Here is a 23,432-nt window from a genome sequence, read left to right as displayed (position 1 = left end):
ATAAAGAGGCCAATGACGTACAACAACCATGGACAAAAAGAGACGAACATATGCTACTTTAGCCACGAGAGAGAAAGTATCACTATAATCTACCCCAAAAATCTGAGTATATCCTTTTGCAACAAGACGAGCCTTAAGCCGATCAACCTGGCCATCTGGGCCGATTTTTACTGCATAAACCCAACGACAACCAACAGTAGACTTACCTGTAGGAAGAGGAACAAGCTCCCAAGTGCCACTCGCATGTAAAGCAGACATCTCGTCAATCATAGCCTGTCGCCATTCTGGATGAGATAATGCCTCATCCGTAGACTTAGGGATAGAAACAGTGGACAAAGAAGATATAAAAGTATAATGAGGTGACGACAGACGATGATAACTTTAACCGACATAGTGGGGATTGGGATTAAGTGTGGATCGTACACCTTTGCGGAGTGCAATTGGTTGACTAAGAGGAGACAAGTCCGCAGTAGGTACAGAATTTGATGCGGGGCGTGAATCACCTGGGCCTGATGCTGGATGTGGACGACGATGATAAGTCAAGAGTGGTGGAGCTGCAGAAGGTTGAACTGGATTATGTGGAGGAACTGGAGCTATAGGTGGTGGAGCTACAACTGGAGCTGTAGGTGGTGGAACTAGAGCTATAGGTGGTGGAGCTACAATTGGAGCTGTAGGTGGTGGAGTTGGAGTGACTGAATCTCCAAAAGATGAAACTAGTAGTACCTCAGAAATGTCTAAGTGATGACCTGAACCTGTGAAGTATGATTGAGTTTCAAAGAAGATAACATCAACGGACATAAGGTACCGCTGGAGGTCTGGAAAGTAGCATCGATACCCTTTTTGTGTTCTCGAAAAACCCAGAAATACGCACTTAAGAGCACGAGGAGCTAACTTATCTGTTCATGGAGTAAGGTTATGGACAAAACAAGTGCTTCCAAAGATACGGGGTGGAAGAGAGAACAAAGGTAAGTGGGGAAACATGACAGAGAATGGAACTTGGTTCTGGATAGCTGAAGATGGCATACGATTAATAAGATAGCAAGATGTAAGAACTGCATCCCCCCAAAAACGCAACGGAGCATGAGATTGTATGAGCAGGGTACGAGTAGTTTCAATAAGATGTCTATTCTTTCTTTCAACTACCCTATTTTGTTGAGATGTGTACGGACAAGATATTTGATGAATAATCCCATGAGCTGAAATAGGGAAGGAAAATACTCTCGAGCATTATCACTACGAAATGTGCGAATAGAAACCCCAAATTGATTTTGAATTTCAGCGTGGAAGGTCTGGAAAATAGAAAACAGCTCAGATCGATTTTTTATCAAAAATATCCAAGTACACCTGGAATAATCATCAATGAAACTGACAAAGTAGCGGAATTCCAAGGTGGAACTGACCCGACTAGGACCCCTAACATCTGAATAGACTAAAGTAAAAGATAACTCTGCTCGATTATCAAGACGCCGAGGGAAATGAGAGTGAGTATGCTTACCGAGCTGACATGACTCACACTCTAGAGCTGACAAGTGAGATAAACCAGATACCATTTTCAGAAGTTTTGACAAACTGGGATGCCCCAACCGTTTATGTAATAAATCTGGTGAATCAGTAGCAGGACAAGTTGTAAAAGGAAGACAAGATGTGAGTCCATGTGATTTAGCAAGGATAAGGTAATAAAGTCCGTTTGATTCATGTCCGGTACCAATGATCCGCCCCGTACTGCGTTCCTGTATAAAAACATGGTCATCAAGAAATAAAACAGCGCATTTAAGTGATTTGGCTAAGCGACTAACAACTATGAGATTAAAAGGACTATTGGGAACATAAAGGAGAATCTAAAGGTAAGGAAGGAAGTGAGCTTGCTTGACCTATTGCAGTTGCCATGGTTTGAGACCCATTGGCCATTGTGACTTTTGGAAGAGGTTGAGAATACGAAATAGTAGTGAAAAGAGATTTGTTACCAGAAATATGATCTGATGCACCCGAATCAATGACCCAAGACTCGGAGGATGAAGATTGGGAGAAACAAGTCACGCTATTACGTGTTTGAACAACAGAAGCTATCTCAGAAGATGTTTGCTTACATGCTTTGTACTGAAGGAGCTCAATATAATCTGCTAAAGAAACCATCCGACTATTCAAAGCATCGGTTCCCATGTCGCTACAATTTGTAGTAGCAGGGTTAACTTGAAATAGTGGAAATAAGTAATCCTGTGAGAAAACTGAAGAAATAGCTTGAAAAACACTGTTTACAGCAGGAAAACAGAACACTGTTTATGCTGGAAACACTGTTCATGCCGTAAACAATGTAGCTTGTCGGAATCTACTGTAGCTGACGGAAAAACTCAAAGTGGTCGGAATGAAACAAAACCAGTGAGGGTAGGATCGGAATTATCAGGCGATCCTACTGTTCAACTGAAACTTTTTCAAAATCTGGCCGGAACAGTGCTCACGCGCCGGCACATGGGTCAGATCTCGCTGGAAAAAGTTTCTTTTCCAGGCGCGTGAGGGCGCGTGGACGTGTGTTTTCCACTGGGGTTGACTGGGGTTTGGTCGCCGGAGCCTGAGAAGTCTTGTGGTGGTGTTGGTTTTTGCACAACACCAACAGAAAGTGATTTGCTTACGGACAGCTTTCTAAGTCGCCGGAAAATTGCACGGCGACTAGGTCTTTCTTCCGGGAAGTCGCTGGAATGATGCACATCGACGGGTTTCTCACTAATGCTCTGATACAATGTGAGAAAGCACGGGAGAAAATATGTTATTGATATTGGATGATAAATACAATACAAGAGGTCCCTATTTATAGCTATACACTACAAGGAGATATTACTCCTCTTCCAATGTGGGACAAGACTACACTATACATATCTGTAAACTAACACTCCCCCTCAAGCCGTGTGCCATCGAAGAGTTAAAAATAAGGAGCGTCTGAGTTCTACTCCAGGTAGCCAAGTCTTGTCAAAGCTCAAGTTGAAACAGCTTGTGCCAAAATTTAATCAGTTCCTAAGGGACAGTAATAGCTAATCCGCAAATCTGTTTATTAATTATTTAACTATATAGACCTTGTGTTTTGGGCTGCGGCAAGTTTTTTACAACAACAATAACAACATACCCAGTCTTATCCCACACCGTGGGGTCTAGAGTACTACTCATTGCATCCTTCTGCCTCTCCAGTTGGATCTTGCATGTGTAGTATGTTCCATCTCATGCAAAAGGACAAGAGAATAGTTACATTTCTGTATACTGCCTGTTTAGATGCCCTTTGCAGTGAACAGAAATTTACTTGATTTGTGGGGAGTCGCTGTGGGGCATAATCGGAATTTGGTTCAAAGTCTTACCCTAGTGAAGGCCCCCTCTATCTCCCACCATTAGATTTGTGGTTCGAGACACCAAGAGGGAACAGTAGGAGGGCACGATGGTCCCCTGGGAAGGGAATGGGGGTAAAAAAAGGATGTTACCAGAAAACAAAACAAAACAAAATAAAATAAAAGATAAAGGAGAGATGACACGACACTTAAAATGAATGAGAAGAAATTACATTTTCACTTCCATCTACTAATGCATCACTAGTGATTAATGATGTTACTTTTTTTTTTTTGAATACGCTGATGTTTTTAAGACTATCTTCTATGTTTGAAGAATTATAAACAATATGATGTACTACTCTTTCCCTGCAAGTTATTATGTTTGCCAATCACAGAGTTTTTTCTGGCAGATGGTTAACCCAGCTTATTATGGCTTAGAGGTTGCAGAACCTGGGATTCTAAATTCTTATTTGTCTAGGTAAAATGAAAGCACTACATACTCTTGAAATAGAATTTCTAGGATATTTCTGTTTGTACTCACCTTATTTTTTAAGCAGCTTGGTGCAAAGCACATTTGAGGATCTAGAAGATAGTGGATGCATCAAGATTACTGAGGATAGTGTCGAACCACTGATGTTGGGCTCAATAGCATCTCAATATTATCTCAAGTACACCACTGTATCAATGTTTGGCTCAAAAATAGGACCTGATACATCTCTCGAGGTTTGTAGAACACCTAACGTGGATGTTCAAACCTTATTTCTCTGTCTTAAATGATTTTACGCATACGTAGATTAAATATATTTCTTGGTATTCCTGTTTATCTTTTACTTTAGGTTTTCCTACAAATACTATCTGGTGCTTCAGAATACGATGAGCTCCCCGTGAGGCATAATGAGGTAATTTTCTGAACAAGTATATTTGAAGGAAGTTGTTTCTGAACAATTTGTTGCTTTTCAACTCATTCAATTGCTTTTATTGTTGCCTTGTATATAACTTGCTTGTTTTGACAAGTAGGCTAAGAACATTGCTTGTCCTGTTTGTTGCTGACATTTGTAAATTATTTGATCTACAAACCAAAAGTAATATGTACATTCTGTTAAGAAATGGCCTGTGGATTTGAAATTTCAAAACTATGCATCAACTGCTTCTTTACTGGTCTATTGTACTCATTGTCTGCTCATTTTTCTCTATACCAGGAAAACTACAATGAAAAATTATCAGAGAAAGTTCCATATGCTGTCGACCACAGTCGCCTAGATGACCCTCATGTGAAAGCAAATTTGCTCTTTCAGGTAGGGGTTCTGGCTTTTGGCTGCTAGTTTCTATTTAACATCAACAGGATATTTTCTGTTCACTTCTCTCTCTTGTCGCTGGGGTGGGGGTGTTATTTCCATGTGATGTAATATTTCTTGTTCTTTTTCCTTAAACATGTCACTGTTTTGCAGGCTCATTTTTCCCAATCAGAGCTACCAATCAGCGATTATGTCACAGACTTGAAGTCTGTGCTGGATCAAAGTATACGTATTATTCAGGCCATGATAGATATTTGTGCTAACAGTGGATGGCTCTCAAGTACCATTACCTGTATGCATCTGTTGCAAATGGTCATGCAGGTCTTGCTACTGCTTGCAAAGCTTTCTTTATCTATTAACTGTAATATATATAGTGTGTGTGTGTGTGTGTGTGTGTGTATATATATATATATATATATCGGCCTCCCTGCTATTTTTCCCTTTTTATCTTATGAGTTCCCTTTTCCTGTGCTTCTTCTCTCTAAACTCATCGTAGATAGATAGAGATAGAGATAGAGAGAGACAGAAATATATAAACGAAATTAATTATATTTAGTTTAATTAATTATAAAAACTAAAAACATACATTTTGTAAGAACATCATAAAATGCATGTTTGATAAAATAAATTAATATTTATAAATATAATGTCATAACATTATTCAAATGTTTGACAAAACTAATCTATCAATTCTAACTAAAAAATGAACTAAATGCAATGTGAAATAACAAGTCAATACTACTAAAACAAGTAAATTGGAATCATAAATATAACACAATTTTAAAATCCAAAAAATTAAAATAAAATAGTTTAACATATGTCAAATTCTAACATAATAAAAATAAGTTCCAATACAACTTAAGATTATGAAACATAATAAGTTTATAACCTCGTTCAACAACGAAATTCTACTTTAATGGCATCATTCATTATATGCCAAGTTTGTTAATGACTCATTATTTTTAATATTAGGAGGTGTAGTTTCAAAAACTAGAATAATAATGCAGTTACGCTAAATGAAGAAAATAAAATCAATAAGAAATAAAATATACGAGCAATTACATGGAATTACAAGAAGTAAATGTAGAGAAATAGAAGATAAATACAACAACAACAACATACCCAGTATATTCCCATAAATAAAGATAAATAGAAGTAAATGTAGAGAAATAGAAGATAAATAATGTACAAAGAAAAATATTTTTTAAAATTAAAAACAGAAATTAAAAAGTAAAAAAAATTATAAAAAATTAAAATAATGGAAATAAAAGTTATAAAGAAATAAATTAAAATAAAAACAAAAGGAAAAGAAATTAAAAAGTAACCTTGTAACTACACAAAGTAATTACCGCCAATTCTCACCTCCCCTTGAGAATTGGAGAGTGTAATTACACCTCTCCAATTACACCTAATTCCATGCAGCCCAAATAATTACTTGGTCAGACAAACATGTCAAACTTTGTAATTACATCCAATTACACCCAAATCCAATTTCTAGGTGACTTTCCAAACGACTCCTTAGTTTTACTGATAAGAAATACTCTTATAAGAGTAACATCCTACTATCTACTGATGTTGTCTTTATGGATGTCTAGCATGTTTCTGTTTTATTGCATTCTGTAAATTATTTGAACGCGGAACATATGTTTATCACTATGTAGATGTTTATGTCCAGCTTATCACTAATTCTTATATCTAGATCAAGTGAAAGTACTGAAGTATCTGAATTGGAAATTTGTTTGTGATCAGTATTACACACCAAAATTTGGTCGTGCACAAACTTACTAGTATTTCTTTTCTTTCCAACCATTTTGAAAGTAAATTTCTAAAACAGTTGTGAGACTAATTATGATACATGGGAGTGAATGTTAGTCCTCTAGGTCCAATATCAACAAGATGAATGTCGTAGATGCGGATATTATTTAGTTGTCAATGAAGTGGGAGGAAAACCATGAGGTCTCAAGTTCAAATCCTATCGAAGGCAAAAACAATACTAGGTGATTTCTTGGCGTTTGCCTAAACCTTGGTGGGTAGAGTTACCTAGTACCTATGCTGGTAGGAAGTAACAGGTACCCGGTGATACAATAGAGGTGCGTGCAAGCTGACTCGGGCACTCCGTCATCCAAAAAGAAAGAGAAATGAGGATAATAAGATGGATATGTAGTCATACAAAACTGGAAAAGATTAGAAAATGATAAAATCGAACCGATGGTCCAAGTAACACTGAAATGATTTGACTATGTCATGCTAAACCTCCATATGCACTAATTTCTAGAATAGCATAATTATGATGATTGATGGTGTGAAAAGGATATGAGATAGGCAGAATCAAAATTACATAAATAGAAAGTTGTCTCAAAAGAATTTTTTCTCTCGAAACCATTGAAAACTTAGATGTGAATAGGACGGAAGCAAATGATCCATATAGGTGATGCCAAATTGTTAGGATTAAAAGTTCATTGTTGTTACGCTTAGATCTGGTCTAGCATTTGCTAGGAGTCTTCTGTTCGGGTAAAGACTTGTTTTTGCACATAGGAATAAGTTCAAGATTTGGAGAATCTTTATTTTATGTGAGAAGGCAGGGAGAAAATATGTTATTGATATTAGATACACACTATAATACAAGAGGTCCTATTTATACCTATAGTCTACAAAGTACATATTACTCCTATTCCAATGTGGGACTACACATAACTAACACTTCCCCTCAAGCCGGTGCATACACATCATATGTACCGAGCTTGTTACACATGTAACTAATACGAGAACTAGTAAGAGACTTAGTGAAAATATCTGCTAATTGATCATTCGACTTTACAAACTTTGTAACAATATCTCCTGAAAGTATTTTTTCTCTAACAAAGTGACAGTCGATTTCAATATGTTTAGTCCTCTCATGGAACACCGAATTTGACGCAATATGAAGAGCAGCTTGGTTATCACACACCAGTTTCATCTTGCTGATTTCTCCGAACTTTAACTCCTTGAGCAACTGCTTGACCCAAACTAACTCACACGTTGCCATAGCCATAGCCCGATATTCGGCTTCGGCGCTAGATCGAGCAACTACATTCTGTTTCTTGCTTTTCCATGAGACTAAATTATCTCCTACTAGAACACAATATCCAGACGTATAATGTCTATCAGAAAGTGATCCTGCCCAATCAGCATCTGTGTACCCAACAATCTACTCGTGGCCTCGATCCTCGAATAGTAATCCTTTGCCTGGAGCTGACTTTATATACTGAAGAATGCGAACAACTGCATCCCAGTGACTATCACAGGGAGAATCCATAAACTAACTTACAACACTCACCGGAAAAGAAATGTCAGGTCTAGTCACTGTGAGGTAATTCAATTTTCCAACCAACCTCCTATATCTTGTAAAGTCTCTAAGAGGCTCCCCCTGTCCAGGCAGAAGCTTAGCATTCAGATCCATATGAGAGTCAATAGGTCTGCAACTAATCATTCCAGTCTCCTCAAGAATGTCTAAGGCACACTTCCGCTATGAAATAACAATACCTGAGCTAGACTGAGCGACCTCAATACCTAGAAAATACTTCAGTCTGCCCAGATCCTTAGTCTGGAAGTGCTGAAAGAGATGCTGCTTCAGATTAGTAATACCATCCTGATCATTGCCAGTAATAACAATATCATCAACATAAACCATCAGATAAATACACAGATTAGGAGCAGAATGCCGATAAAACACAGAGTGATTAGCCTCACTGCGAGTCATGCCGAACTCCTGAATAATTGTGCTGAACTTACCAAACCAAGTTCGAGGGGACTGTTTCAAATCATATAGTGACCTGCACAATCTGCATACACAACCACTAAACTCCCCCTGAGCAACAAAACCAGGTGGTTGCTCCATATAAACTTCCTCCTCAAGATCACCGTGGAGAAAAGCATTCTTAATGTCTAACTGATAAAGAGGCCAATGACGTACAACAACCATGGACAAAAAGAGACGAACATATGCTACTTTAGCCACGAGAGAGAAAGTATCACTATAATCTACCCCAAAAATCTGAGTATATCCTTTTGCAACAAGACGAGCCTTAAGCCGATCAACTTGGCCATCTGGGCCGATTTTTACTGAATAAACCCAACGACAACCAACAGTAGACTTACCTGTAGGAAGAGGAACAAGCTCCCAAGTGCCACTCGCATGTAAAGCAGACATCTCGTCAATCATAGCCTGTCGCCATCCTGGATGAGATAATGCCTCACCTGTAGACTTAGGGATATAAACAGTGGACAAAGAAGATATAAAAGCATAATGAGGTGGCGACAGACGATGATAACTTAAACCAACATAGTGGGGATTAGGATTAAGTGTGGATCGTACACCTTTACGGAGTGCAATTGGTTGACTAAGAGGAAACAAGTCCGCAGTAGGTGCAGAATCTGATGCTGGACGTGGACGACGATGATAAGTCAAGAGTGGCGGAGCTGCAGAAGGTTGCGCTGGATTATGTGGAGGAACTGGAGCTATAGGTGGTGGAACCAGAGCTATAGGTGGTGGAACCAGAGCTATAGGTGGTGGTGCTGGAGATGTAGAGGAAGATGAATAGGAGATAGTGACTGAATCTCCAAAAGAAGAAACTGGTAGTACCTCAGAAATATCTAAGGGATTACCTGGACATGTGAAGTATGATTGGGTTCAAAGAAGGTACATCAACGGAGATAAGGTACCACTGGAGGTCAGGAGAATAGCATTGATACCCCTTTTGTGTTCTCGAGAAACCCATAAATACACACTTAAGAGCACGAGGAGCTAACTTATCTGTTCCTGGAGTAAGGTTATGGACAAAACAAGTGCTTCCAAAGACACGGGGTGGAAGAGAGAACAAAGGTAAGTGGGGAAACATGACTGAGAATGGAACTTGGTTCTGGATAGCTGAAGATGGCATACGATTAATAAGATAGCAAGATGTAAGAACTTCAGCCCCCCAAATACACAACAGAGCATGAGATTGTATGAGTAGGGTACGAGCAGTTTCAATAAGATGTATATTCTTTCTTTCAGCTATCCCATTTTGTTGAGATGTGTACGGACAAGATGTTTGATGAATAATCCCATGAGATTTCATAAACTGCTGAAATGGGGAAGACAAATACTCTCGGGCATTATCACTACGAAATGTGCGAATAGAAACCCCAAATTTATTTTGAATTTCAGCGTGGAAGGTCTGGAAAATAGAAAACAACTCAGATCGATTTTTTTATCAAAAATATCCAAGTGCACCTGGAATAGTCATCAATGAAACTGACAAAGTAGCAGAATCCTAAGGTAGAACTAACCCGACTAAGGCTCCAAACATCTGAATGGACTAAAGTAAATGTGACTCTGCTCGATTATCAATACGCCGAGAGAAATGAGAGCGAGTATGCTTACCGAGCTGGTAGGACTCACACTCTAGAGCTGACAAGTGAGGTAAACCAGGTACCATTTTCTGAGGTTTTGACAAACTGGGATGTTCCAACCGTTTATGTAATAAATCTGGTGAATCAGTAACATGACAAGTTGTTGAAGGAAGACAAGATGTGAGTCCATGTGATTTAGCTAGGATAAGGTAATAAAGTCTATTTGATCCGCCATGTATTGCATTCCTGTATAAAAACATGATCATCAAGAAATAAACGACGCATTTAAGTGATTTGGCTAGGCGACTAACAACTATGAGATTAAAAGGACTATTGGGAACATAAAGGACTGAATCTAAAGGTAAGGAAGAAAGTGAGCTTGCTTGACCTATTGCAGTTGCCATGGTTTGAGACCCATTGGCCATTGTGACTTTTGGAAGAGATTGAGAATACGAAATAGTAGTGAAAAGAGATTTGTTACCAGAAATATGATCTGATGCACCTGATTCAATGACCCAAGACTCAGAGGATGAAGATTGGGAGAAACAAGTCACGCTATTACGTGTTTGAACAACAGAAGCTATCTCAGAAGATGTCTGCTTACATGCTTTGTACTGAAGGAACTCAAAATAATCCGCTAAAGAAACCATCCGACTATTCAAAGTATCGGTTCCCATATCGCTACAATTAATAGAAGTAGGGTTAACTTGAAATAGTGGAAATCAGTAACTACTGTGGGAAAACTGAAGAAATCGTTGGGAAAACACTGTTCACAGCAGGAAAACAGAACATTGTTCTGCGTCGGAAACACTGTAGCTCGCCGGAAAATTGCAAAGTTGTCGGAATTTGTCGGGGATAGCACTGGTCGACTCGGAATTTCTGTGCGAGTAAGCTTTCCGGAAGGAAGATCGTCGGAATCTGGCTGTAAGGAGTCTCACGCGCTCGACGCGTGCACAGATCTCGCCGGAAAATTTGAACTCAGTCCGGCGCGTGAGGGCGCGTGGTTTGAGTTTTCCGGTGGGAGTTTTTTGGGGTTTGGTCGCGGGACTACGGCGGACCTTGTGGTGGTGTTGGTTTGTTCACAACACTTATAAATAGTGACTTTGACGCAACAGTCTCTTAGATCACCGGAAAATTGCACGGTGATCGAGTTCTTTCTTCCCGGATGTTGCTGGAATGACGCACAACGATCTTTTCTCACTGAAGCTCTGATACCATGTGAGAAGGCACGGGAGAAAATATGTTATTGATATTAGATACACACTATAATACAAGAGGTCCTATTTATAGCTATAGTCTACAAAGTACATATTACTCCTATTCCAATGTGGGACTACACATAACTAACATTTTAGAAAATCATTATTCCATTTTAGAAGACAATCTTTTAGTATTGAACGAAATGGGGCAGAATAGAAATGAAAAAGCTGCAAATGATTTTATAACCAGTCCAAATGTCCAACTAGTTTGGGATTAAGGGGTAGTTGATTGATTGGTCGCCTAGAATATCTTCTGAATGGTGGTTTTAGACAGGTTCTTGGTATTCTTGCATAATTTTTCCCTTCATTATAAACTAGGTCATTAGCAACTGTACTGTGTCCTTGATGTCTTTGTTTAATCTGCAGGGATTGTGGTTTGATAGGGACTCTCCTTTTTGGATGTTACCGTGCATGACTGATGATCTAGTCAGCTTATTGCATAAAAAAGGGATTGCTAGTATCCAGCAGCTGTTGGATTGTCCTTCAAAATCTTTGCCAGCTATCACTGGGAGTTCAGCTGCCTCGAGACTCTATCAGGTGCTCTAATTTGTTTTAGTAGTTCGTGGTGTTTTGCAAAAATCATCTCTACTCTCTCACTGAAAAATTATTGATTTGCTTGTATCCTAAGAATGTTTGTTTTGAACATGCATCGATCATCTGTGAGTAGAACTTAGTCCAGAGTGTTATAGAAGGCATGTTTCAGAAATTAATTTCAACACGTCTACTTATATGGTTTTTCAGCCTTAGACTGCAGACATAGCTGCTTGATAGGTATAGGCATAACCTTGGGGAAAACTAGAAAGAAAAAGATCTTTTTAAAAAAAAATTAATCTCACTGTTTTAGTGTTTTAAACATTATGGATTTACGTTTTGTGTATGTGTTGAAAAGACATGCTGAAGTTGGTCCAAAATGAGGTAGCAGGACAGTTTGGGGTATGTGTTGAAAAGACATGCTGAAATTGGTCCAAAATGAGGTACCAGGACAGTCCATACGCGTGATTTCTTCCGGAATTTAAAAAATAATGAAGCTTGAACTTTTAAACTGGCAAAAGGTTTCAAGCGTCATTAACCTATCCATTTTGATCATAGCAAACATTAACATATTTGGTTAACTGGAAAAACACTGGAACTCAGTATCTCATGATCATGATCCAAACTCTGATACATCCTTAATCATCAGAAATGTCGGGGAACATTTCTGATCCTGATTGAACCCCTTAACCTCCCCCAGGTTTTTTTTTGATAAATCACTTAATCTATTTTGACTGGTAAACTAATTTTTCGAAGTTGAAAGAGGGGCTATGTCCATTTAATTCTTTGTAACTACAGTTTTCCTTTGTCAGGCTTCTTGGTTTACTTCTTAGCTTAGTATGAAGCAGTTCTGTTATAAAATATTGCTTAATGTGTACCAGTAGCTTCCTATTTTGTCAGTCCTTAGCTATAGATCACATTGTGAATATGCGTCTCTGTAAATGAAGCTGTATAGTGATATATGGGGAACACTGTCAAGCATGTGGAAGGACATTGTTGAATATGTGACCATCTCATCTAATAGTTTAAACTATTAGAGGAAGTACACCTTTATTTACATAATTATGTCTTCAACGCGCTCCTCATGTGCGGGCGTAATTCTTTTTCATGGGTCCAGCACGTGAAAATCCTTTATTGATAATGGATGGCGGTGAGATTTGAACCCGAACATCTACCTTCTCTGATACCATGTTGAATTGTGTGACTATCTCTTCTTAAAGCTTTAGCGGTTAGAGAGAGCAATCTTTTATTTACTTAGTTATGTCTTCAATGGAAATGATTGTCTTCAGCAGAACCTTGTTGAAGTAGTATTCTCCACTTGTTGTCCCAACTTGATGCTGAAAGACTTAATTTTGGAACGAAGCCAATTCAGTCATTAGTAAAGCAGAAGTCAATGGGGATACTACTGTGAAGAAATTCAAATCTCGAGCTCGAGACTCAGCGCGGAGAAGGGGCCGGAACAGCACACTTTCGTGTTTAGGGTGTTTCTTTAGACAGACTCTGTTTTTCCCTCTTATTATGAGTTCCAAAATTTCCTTACTGCCTTTCACTCAATCCCTGAGTATAATTTCCATGTTTTTTGGGGCCCTCCTGTTGTTTCCTCTCAGGAAATCGAAGGATCTCTTGATTTATGCTAATGAAGTAGACTTTGTACTGATACTCTAATGGTTGCGCGTCCTAATGTGCGTGTTTTATTTGTCATAAACTGCTCATGTACTGTGTATGGTAAGTATCGGAAAATCTATGATTGTGGTAACATGTATACTAATTGCAGATCTGATTCACATACTTGTACTGTTTGGACAGGATATGCAGCATTTCCCTCGGATTCAAGTTCGACTAAAGATTCAGAAGAAGGAATCTAATGGTGGCAAGATTTTTACCTTGAACATTAGATTGGAAGATGCGAACACTCGGCGAAGAACAGCAAAAGCTTTTACCCCACGATATCCAAAGGTATTGAGCTTCTGCTTGCTTTGTATCCTGGAGCTTCCCAAACACTAACATTTTGGTCTTTTCAGGTAAAAGATGAAGCTTGGTGGTTAGTCCTTTGTAATACTTCGGCAAGTGAACTGTATGCTCTGAAGAGAGTGTCTTTCTCTGGTCGTTTGCAGACAAACATGGATTTGCCATCCGTTCTGACCAATTTCCAGGTTCATATCCATTGATATAATAAACGTACTTGTTTTGATATTCACTAAACCTGCCAGCTTTCAGTACTCCTGTGAGCTGTTGCTTCCCCCTCTTCTAGTAGAATCGATGTCCCAGTAGCTTAGCAGTCACTTCCTTGTTATAATGGCCTTTGAGAAATTAAACACCTGCCCCATATCCCCCACACAAACCAAAAAGAAAAGTTGATAGCAGGTTAGCTATTAGGAGTTTGAGATGACCTGTTTGCCTTCTTTATTTTGGGAGTCAAGATACAATCCTCCCACCTGCCTAACCCTAGAAAAGGGAAAAATAAACATGTCCCTTTTCTGTCTGTGCTAATAATAGATATAATTCTTAGTCTGTTGAGACATAATATTGGGTATTTTCAATTTCAGGGAATAAAGCTCATTCTAGTATCGGATTGTTATCTTGGGTTTGAGCAAGAATACTCGATTGAAGGATTGGCATAATTTTGGACAAACTATAGCAATTCCATATGGGATCGAGGCATAGTTGTTGTTGCTACTGTTGTTGTATAGAAACTCCAGATTGAAATGCAATGTTCCCAGGTACGCTAATGTCTTCTTTAGAAATGAAACATTGTTGAGTATTGCTTTGTAATACCTTTTGATCAGTGGATAGTCATCTTTCATTTTTTTTTTTGTTTTGTTATTTTGACAAGAGTGGGTTGCTGTAGTGGTGAGCATCCTCCACTTTCAACCAAGAGGTTGTGAGTTCGAGTCATCCCAAGAGCAAGGTGGGGAGTTCTTGGAGGGAGGGAGCCGAGGGTCTATCGGAAACTTCTCTACCCCAGGGTAGAGGTAAGGTCTGCGTACATACTACCCTCCCCAGACCCTACTAGTGGGATTATACTGGGTGGTTGTTGTATTTGGTAACCAAAATTTTCATTAACAAGTAAAAGCTATGTACAGCTCAAAAAGTCGAAGTGAAAAAAGGCAGGATTGGAACTAGACTACTTCCCAGTTCCAGCTACTAGCCAACATTCTCCTAATCAGTTACTTCATTTTTGCTTTTCATGTAGATGCAGTTAAATATATATGCATCAGGGTACTGCTGGAAGTCATGAATTTTTATCAACATAATATTTCGCCGGCTTCCAAGAACTTTTCCAGCACATCCTCTTTTTTTTTTTCTTTCTAAAACTAGCTTTAGCGTACGCGCTTTGCGCATGTATACTATATCAATATTTGACACTGCAATAAATTATTCAAATATTATTAAACTATTCATAACATGGCGTGTTATTATTAAGTGTCATTTCGCGTGTATTTCTAGATTTAATGTTGAGTTAAAGTGTATAATAATTACGAATATTGAGATAATTTGATGTATTTGTATTTTTGTGTATATAGAAGTGTTTAATTTAAGAGTAATGGACATACTATTATATAATCTAAGAATCAAATATAACTTTTCACAAAGTCTTTCTCTAATTTTTTACTTAAGATAATTAACTTATATAATATTAAATCATATTAAAATATTTTATAAATCATATTAAAATAAAAATCTTTCAGAGATTTGCTATAAAATCTAAATTTATTTTTTAATATTTTTTTGTAGTATGTGTATTGAGTATATATTTATAAAGTTCTAACTCTTTTCTTTTCTTAATTATTAAATACATTTTTAATATTTTTGATTGCTATTTATAAAATTACTGAAACAAACAAATTATTTTTATGGTGAATTTTTTATCCTAACACTTATTAAGATCAAACGTTAACATCTTCCATTTCAATGTAAATTCGGTGCTATCATTATTTGTTAGTAGGAACTACTCTTATATGTTGAGTACAAGAAAAAATAATATTTTTTAGAATTATTGGAATATCCAATTCAAAATTTCAAAGCTAGCTCTTTCCTTGCTTTTTTACTTTTTTTAAATCAAGGGTTAAGATTTTCCAATACTTTGAAAGCTCGTACTTAGTTATGAGGAACTACTCATATATTTATGCTACAATATAATGAGTAACGTTTCTAAAATACAACTCAACGCCCTAAATATTAGTTCCTCAAAAATTTAGAATAGTTTTAACACCCAATTCAAAGCATTTTTTTTTATAGCTTTTTTAATTTTTAATTTTAAAGTCCTAAATATTAGGACTTCTTATTTAATTCGAAGGCAAAATACATAGTTTACCCATCCACCTTGTACCCAAATCTCTGTTACACACTTGTTGACCACAGGTTTAACTTTACACACCAAACTTTTCAAATGTGTGTCAATTACACACTACTTTAGCTATGTGTCACCAGGGGCGGATCTACTGTGAAAAATATAGTTCACGTAAACCCATGGTCCCTCGGCTAAAATATGTATATGATGTACATAATTCGCAAAAAAATGGTTATATATATCTGATGGCACCCATGGTCAAAAGAGGTGAAGTGGTGCACTGATTTTGCCCTCTTATTCCTAGGAGCCTAACTGCCTAAGGACAAGGGATCGAATCCCTGCTTGGCTTTTGTTTATTTTATTTTTTTTCTTAAATCTTTTTTTTCTCTTTCTATTTCTTCTAACACAATGTTTAAGCTTTTCTTCTATTCTATTATATCGATCGGTGCCCAACTTTTACACAGACCCACACGCTTGGAGATCCCCAATTCCCAAATATCAATATTATTCCCTAATTCCTAATCCCAATTTTGGGAGGTCAAAACTAAAAAAAAGCAAAACCCTAGTTCCTATTTTGACTTGTTCTTGTCTCTTGTTCTAAAATTTAAATGCTAATCTTGTCTCCATTGATTGCGTGACTGCTTGTGCAATGCTATTTTCCTCCAAGGTATCTTTTTCTAAACTAGTCAATAAGTTTTCTTGTAGGTTTATTCGCATTTTGGGTTTTTTTTTCTATAACTATTGAATGAAGGAGATTTTTTCTGATTTAGATTTATTCTGATAACGTTTCTTGAGCTAATCCTTTTTATTGTTAATGTGCTTAAAGATATGCAATAAGATAGTCTTCTTTCTCTTGATAGATTTGCAGCAAAAAATCTTTTGGGTAATATTCAAGAATTTAAATTTGTGTTTTTATTGCATTTGATGTTCAAGATGTTGCTTCTAACAAATGAATTGAACAAAGCTTTACAAAAAAAAGATCAAGACATAGTCAATGCTATGAGGTTGCTTGACCTTGCAAAGATAAGATTGCAAACTATGAGAGAAAGTGAATTCGAGTTTTTGATGAATGAAGTTTACTCGTTCTGTGGTAAACATGATATTATGATAGTTTTATTATCTATGCTCGAATGCCTGATAGTAAATTTATCAACTTGAAGGGAATGAAGGATCTTGCTATAGTGATGGTAAAGACAAAATTGGATCAAACTTGGTGTCATATTTATTTACTTGTGAAGTTGACTTTGATTTTACATGTTGCTACTGCAAGCGTGGAAAGGGTATTCTCCTCAATGAAGCTCATAAAAAATGATCTACGTAATAGTATTAGTGAAGAGTTTTTGAATGGTTGTTTAGTTTGCAATAAAGCGTAAGGTATTTGCAACTGTAAGTAATGATGCTATTATTGATCATTTTCAAAGTATGAAAACTCATCGAGTACAATTGTAAATTGATAATACTTTTTTGTGATAATGAAACTAATTATTTTTTGCTTGCTAAGTTGTTGTGATTGTAAAATTTTATATTATCAAACTAAATGTTAATCTTAAAAGTAATGGTGCACCCATCGTCCCGAATTTCTAGATCTGCCTCTGTGTGTCACCAGCGTGTTACGCACATAAAACAAGCGCGTGAATAATAAAACTTTCATGTCACAAGTTTTATAAAGAATCCACGTGTCTAATTTTTAAGTTTTTTCCTTTTTACACCAATTAACAAATAAATAAAAAGGGAAATAACCCCTCCCTCTCTTGTCTTCTTCCCCGGCCCAACCCCTTTCCCCAATCTATGTCATCCCCCCTCTCCTTCCCCCCCAACTCCACACAAAAAACTCTTCCCCCACTGCTTTATATTGTCTAGATGCCCCTTCCCCTCTCGTCTTCTTCCCCAACCCCCTTCCCCTACCCGGTTTCATCTCCCCTCCCCCTATATCGTCTTCTTCCCCGACAACCTTCTCCCATTTTGCTTTTTCTTTTGGTTGCCCAAGATTTGAAATTTCTCCGAAATAATTCAACCATTTTGTTTGAATTTAAGTTTTCAATTTTTTATTTTGGAATTTTGTTGACAAAGTGGCCTTTGTAGTTCTTTTAATTTTGCCAACAAAAGATCTAAAATTTCCCTTTTCCGTTATTTTCTTTTGGCTCATCATTATTGAGCTTTGTGAAAGGAAAAAATAATGATAAAAAAAAGGGAGGGTCGGAGATGGAGTTTCAGGCGAAATTCCGACCGGTGAAATTTTTTGGGTATGTTGTTTGTGTGCATCTATTTGGGTGTTGCAACTTAATAGTTTTGTGGTAATTGTAGTGGAGTTTTCTTTACAAAGAAGAAGGGGTTGCAATGGTGGAGAAGGTGGTGCAGTGGTGGGGAAGGTGGTACACTGATTGTTGGGTATTTTTTTATTTGAGCGAGTCGGTTCTGTAAGGTTGTCAGTTGATTAAAAGGGTGCTTCTTAATTTAGAGATGTGCGTGTATACACAACATTGAATATTAACTAGGCTGGTCAAAAGTAGTGTAATTAACACACATTTGAAAGGTTTGGTGTGTAAAATTAAACTCGAAGTCAACAGGTGTGTAACAGGGATTTGGGTGAAAGGTGGATGGGTAAACTATGTATTTTGCCTAATTCAAATAATGAAATATTTAATAACTAAAATTATAGGATTTTAGAATCTTAAATATTGGAAAAATAATAAAATTACTAATTTGTCCAATGTATACTCTATTTTAAAGGGTAAAAAATATGAACAACATTTCGCTAAGGGTGTTCGTGCTTTTAATATAATATAAATAGTTACTATTCAACAAAGTACACAAGCGAGTTTCAATTACTGTATAACAGATCTATAGTGGGTCACAGAAGCCTTGGGGGAGTGTACATAAAACACTAGGCAAATACTACATCGACAAATGACGGGAGAGATGCGGGGTGTATAAACAACGGGACTCGATAAAAGCTGTTTTATTTCATGCGGATATCATATTACAGTCAGACATCTCTATAACATTATCTATATATAATAATCATTCACTATAAAAGTTAAAGTTTTTCTCGAATTCTATATAAACAATGAGACTCGGTAGTTGTTTCCTCACCCACGAAAGTCATTGTTGATCTTCATGTACTACATATGTCAAACTCCACACGCTTTTTTGTGTGATAGTGTGGGACTAGCTCTTTATTTTGGTATTAATTTACTTCGTCAGATTGTAAATTTTGAAGTTTTAATTCTTTCTGATAAAGCTTTACAGTTTATCAAACTATCAATATTTACTTAAAAGAAAGAAATGTAAAATTCCAATGCATATACTAGAAGCCAAGGTACGCAGGTGTTATGAATTAAAGAAATAAATTTGAAAGAACTATTCCACCTCCCTCCCCAAAAGATAAGGGAGATAAAACAAAGCCAAGTTCGTTTCATAAACAAGGTTGAGTCACGACTTTAATGGAGTTGATATACAAGAATTGATTAATATTTATTTGCAGTTATTTAATTTTTGAAATTGAATAAGTCGTGATAATCATTTTGTTAATATAACAATACAAAATATCATCCAATTTAAGTAAATGACAACGCAATTTGTTTTTTTTATTTAACTACCTAATTTTCCTTCCATAAATCACGAAAAACTTCGTTATGCGTTGTGCCAACCAAACCCTTCATATCCACCAGTGAGGTTCTTGACAACAAGTATCAAGGTCAAGTAGTGAAAACGATTTATATGCTGCGAATTTTTCCTTGAGATGAAATAATAATAATAGTAATAAGTGCACGACATGAAACATAAAAGTAGAAAAGAAAAATCACTTGAATGTTTTTTATTGAAGCTCTCTTTTATTTTTCTCATATACAAGTATACAACTATAACTTAGAAAAAGACCTAAAGGTTAGCAAGCGTGACATACACACTGCATTATTGCTTCTTTTTGAATCTTCATTTATAAGGAAATGAATTTTCGATTTTGCAACATCCGAGCCATTTTTATGTCTTTTACAACTTTTGTATTGACTATTCCAATATGTCTATGATTATGCAAGAACATTCTCACGGCATCCAACAAGCTTGACTAATGATGGATTTTGGAATTTTGGACAGATGACATACTGTGATCGCGCGTATAGTACATGAATGGAACTAGAAGGTTTATAGCACACGAAAATTTGAGAATCATCCTAAATTTCTATTTTATGGCCCTAAGAAATCAAAAAACGAGTAACAGTCATGGAAAAATGATGACTATTGTCAATAAGGTCGTTTTTCTATAGGCCCGCAAAATTTTAGGAGATTCGGGGTCGGTCGCCCGAATTCATGGAGATGGCGTGGACTTTAGCACATAAAAATCTGGGAATCGTCGTGAATTCCTGTTTTATGACCCTAAAATACCAAAAACCGTAGAACATTCATGGCGAAGGGATGATTACTGTTCATTAGGTCGATTTTAATGTGCCCGCAAAATTTTACGAGATTTGAAGTCGGTCGCGCGAATTCATGCAGATGGCGTAGACTATAGCATAAAAAAATCTGGGAATCGTCCTGAATACCGCAAAAAATTAGCAAATTCGGACCGGTCGCCCAAATTCATGCGGATGGCATGGATTAAGCACATGAAAATCTGAGAATCGTCCTAAATTCCTATTTTATGGCCCTAAAACGCTAAAAAACGAGGAACAGTCATGGCGAAGCGATGACTATTATTCATTAGGTCGTTTTTATGGACCCGAACAGTTTTAGGAGATTGAGAGCCGGTCATCCAAATTCATGGAGATGGCATGGACTGTAACACATAAAAATCTGGGAATCGTCTTGAATTCCTTTTTTATGGCCCTAAAACGCCAAAAATCGAGGAACGGTCATTGCGAAGCGATGACTATTGTTCATTAGGCCATTTTTATGCGCCCGCATAATTTTAGGAGATTCGGGGTCGGTTGCCCGAATTCAGCCAGGTAGTGTGGACTATAGCACACGAAAATCCGGGAATCGTCTTGCATTCCTGTTTTATGGCTATAAAACACCAAAAACGAGTAACGGTCAGGGCGAAGCGATGAATATTATTCATTAAATCATTTTTTATGAGACCGCAATATTTAGGAGATTCGGCATCGGTCGCCCGAATTCAAGCCGATAGTGGGGACTATGGCACACGAAAATCTGGAAATCGTCCTGAATTCCTATTTTATGGCCCTAAAACGCTAAAAAAATGAGGAACGATCATGGCAAAGCGATGACTATTTTTCATCAGGTCGTTTTTGGAGGGCCAGCAAAAGTTTTGAAGATTCGGAGCCTGTCGACTGAATTCATGTAGATACGTGGACATAGCACACGAAAATCTGGAAATCGTCTTTAATTCTTATTTTATGGCCCTAAAACGCAAATATTTGATATACGATCATGACAAAGAGATAACTATTGGCCATTAGGTTATTTTTGATGGGCTTGCAAAATATTAGGAGATTTGGAGCCGCTCGACAGAATTCATACAGATGACATTGTCTATTGCACACAAAAATATGAGAATCGTCTTAAATTCCTATTTTATGGCCCTAAAACGCCAAAAAACAAGGAACGGTCATGGCGAAGCGATGACTATTGTTCAATATGTCATTTTATATGAGCCCACAAAATTTTAGGAGAATCGGAGACGGTCCCCCGAATTCAGGCACATGTAGTGGACTATATCACACAAATATGTGAATCGTCTTGAATTCATGTTTTAGGGTCCTAAAACGCCAAAAATGAGGAACAGTCATAGCAAAACGATGACTATTGTTCATTAGGTCATTTTTTATTGGCCTGCAAAATTTTAGGATATTCAAGGCCAGTCCCACGAATTCAGACATATGGCGTGGACTGTATATTGCACACGAAAATCTTGAAATTACCCTGAATTCCAGGTTTATGGCCCTAAGACGCCAAAAAATGAGGAACAATCATGGAAAAACGCTGACTATTTTTTATTAGGTCATTTTTTATGGGACCGCAATATTTTACGAGATTCGAGGTCGGTCACCCGAATTCAAGCAGATGGTGTGGTCTAAAGCACACAAAAATTTAGAAATCGTCTTGAATTCCTTTTTTTTGGGGCCCTAAAACACCTAAAAATACGGAATTGTCATAGCGAAGCACTGAGTATTGTTCAATTGCCCAAATTCATGGAGATGGAGTGGAATATAGCATACAAAAAATAGAAATCATCATAAATTCCTATTTTATGACCCTAAAACGCTAAAAAAAATGAACGGTCATGGAGAAGCGATGACTATTGTTCATTAGGTCATTTTTATGGGTCCGCAAAATTTTAGCAGATTCGGGTCGGTCGCCTGAATTCATACAGATGGTGTGGACTATGGCATACAAAAATGTGAGAATCGTCCTAAATTTCTGTTTTATGGCCCTAAAATATTAAAAACGAGGAATGGTCATGACGAAGCGATGACTATTGTTCATTAGGTCCTTTTTGATGGGCCCATAAAATTTTAGGAGAATTAGGATCGATTGCCCGAATTCATGCAAATGGCGCGGACTATAGCACACGAAAATCTAGGAATCGTCTTGAATTCCTTTTTTATGGCGCTAAAACGCCTAAAAACGAGGAACGTTCATGGTGAAGCGAAGAGTATTGTTCATTAGGTCATTTTTTATGGGCCTGCAAAATTTTAGGAAATTCAGTTTCGATCGCCCGAATTCATGGAGATGGCGTAAACTATACAACAATAACAACAACATACCCAATATTATCCTACACCGCGGTGTGGACTATAGCACACGAAAATATGAAAATCGTCCTGAATTACTATTTTATGGACCTAAAATGCCAAAAACCGAGGAACGGTTATTGCGAAGCAATAATTAGAGTTCATTAGGTCGTTTTTTATGGGCCCGTAAACATTTAGGAAATTCGAGGTTGCTCGCCCGAATTTATGCAGATGGCATGGACTATCGCATGCGAAAATCTAAAAATCATCCTAAATTCTTATTTATGGCTCTAAAACGCCAAAAATGAGGAACTGCCATGGCAAATCGATGACTTCTGTTCATTAAGTCCTTTTTTATGGACACACATTTTAGAAGATTCGGGATCAGTCACTCGAATTCATGCAGAAGGTGTGGACTAGTACACGAAAATTTGGGAATCGTCATAAATTTGAGTTTCATGGCCTTAAAACTCCAAAAATGAGGAATGATCATGGTGAAGCGCATGATTATTGTTCATTAGGTCTTCTTTATGGGCCCACAAAATTTTAGGAGATTCGGAGCTGGTCGCCCGAATTCATGTAGATAGCGTGTACTATAGCACACGAAAATTTGGGAATCGTCCCGAATTATGGGTTTATGGCCTTAAAACGCCAAAAAATATTGAACAGTCATGGTAAAGCGA

The 23,432-nt window shown here is 37.2% G+C and overlaps 1 protein-coding gene across 3 annotated transcripts in view; it reads left to right on the top strand.

Moving 5' to 3' along the window:
* LOC107771980 (DExH-box ATP-dependent RNA helicase DExH14) overlaps positions 1 to 17,549 on the top strand; it is a 50,246-nt gene extending 32,697 nt beyond the window's left edge. Inside the window, exons 41-50 of one of the 3 annotated variants that reach the window (XM_075244676.1) lie at positions 3,719 to 3,786; positions 3,866 to 4,031; positions 4,145 to 4,207; positions 4,508 to 4,603; positions 4,757 to 4,924; positions 11,602 to 11,772; positions 13,573 to 13,722; positions 13,788 to 13,919; positions 14,313 to 14,486; positions 17,218 to 17,549. In XM_075244676.1, the coding sequence (XP_075100777.1) occupies positions 3,719 to 3,786; positions 3,866 to 4,031; positions 4,145 to 4,207; positions 4,508 to 4,603; positions 4,757 to 4,924; positions 11,602 to 11,772; positions 13,573 to 13,722; positions 13,788 to 13,919; positions 14,313 to 14,387 (1,089 nt within the window). In that variant the 3' untranslated portion in view covers positions 14,388 to 14,486; positions 17,218 to 17,549. Of the gene's footprint in view, positions 1 to 3,718; positions 3,787 to 3,865; positions 4,032 to 4,144; positions 4,208 to 4,507; positions 4,604 to 4,756; positions 4,925 to 11,601; positions 11,773 to 13,572; positions 13,723 to 13,787; positions 13,920 to 14,312; positions 14,487 to 14,599; positions 14,823 to 14,959; positions 15,284 to 17,217 lie in introns of those variants that run through there. The other 2 variants (XM_075244675.1, XM_075244677.1) reach the window with 2 other exon arrangements.
* The last annotated feature ends 5,883 nt before the right edge of the window (positions 17,550 to 23,432 follow it).

This window comes from Nicotiana tabacum, chromosome 22 (genome assembly GCF_000715075.1).
Source record: "Nicotiana tabacum cultivar K326 chromosome 22, ASM71507v2, whole genome shotgun sequence".
Lineage (NCBI taxonomy): Eukaryota > Viridiplantae > Streptophyta > Magnoliopsida > Solanales > Solanaceae > Nicotiana > Nicotiana tabacum.
This window is presented reverse-complemented; position numbering and strand designations above follow the sequence as displayed.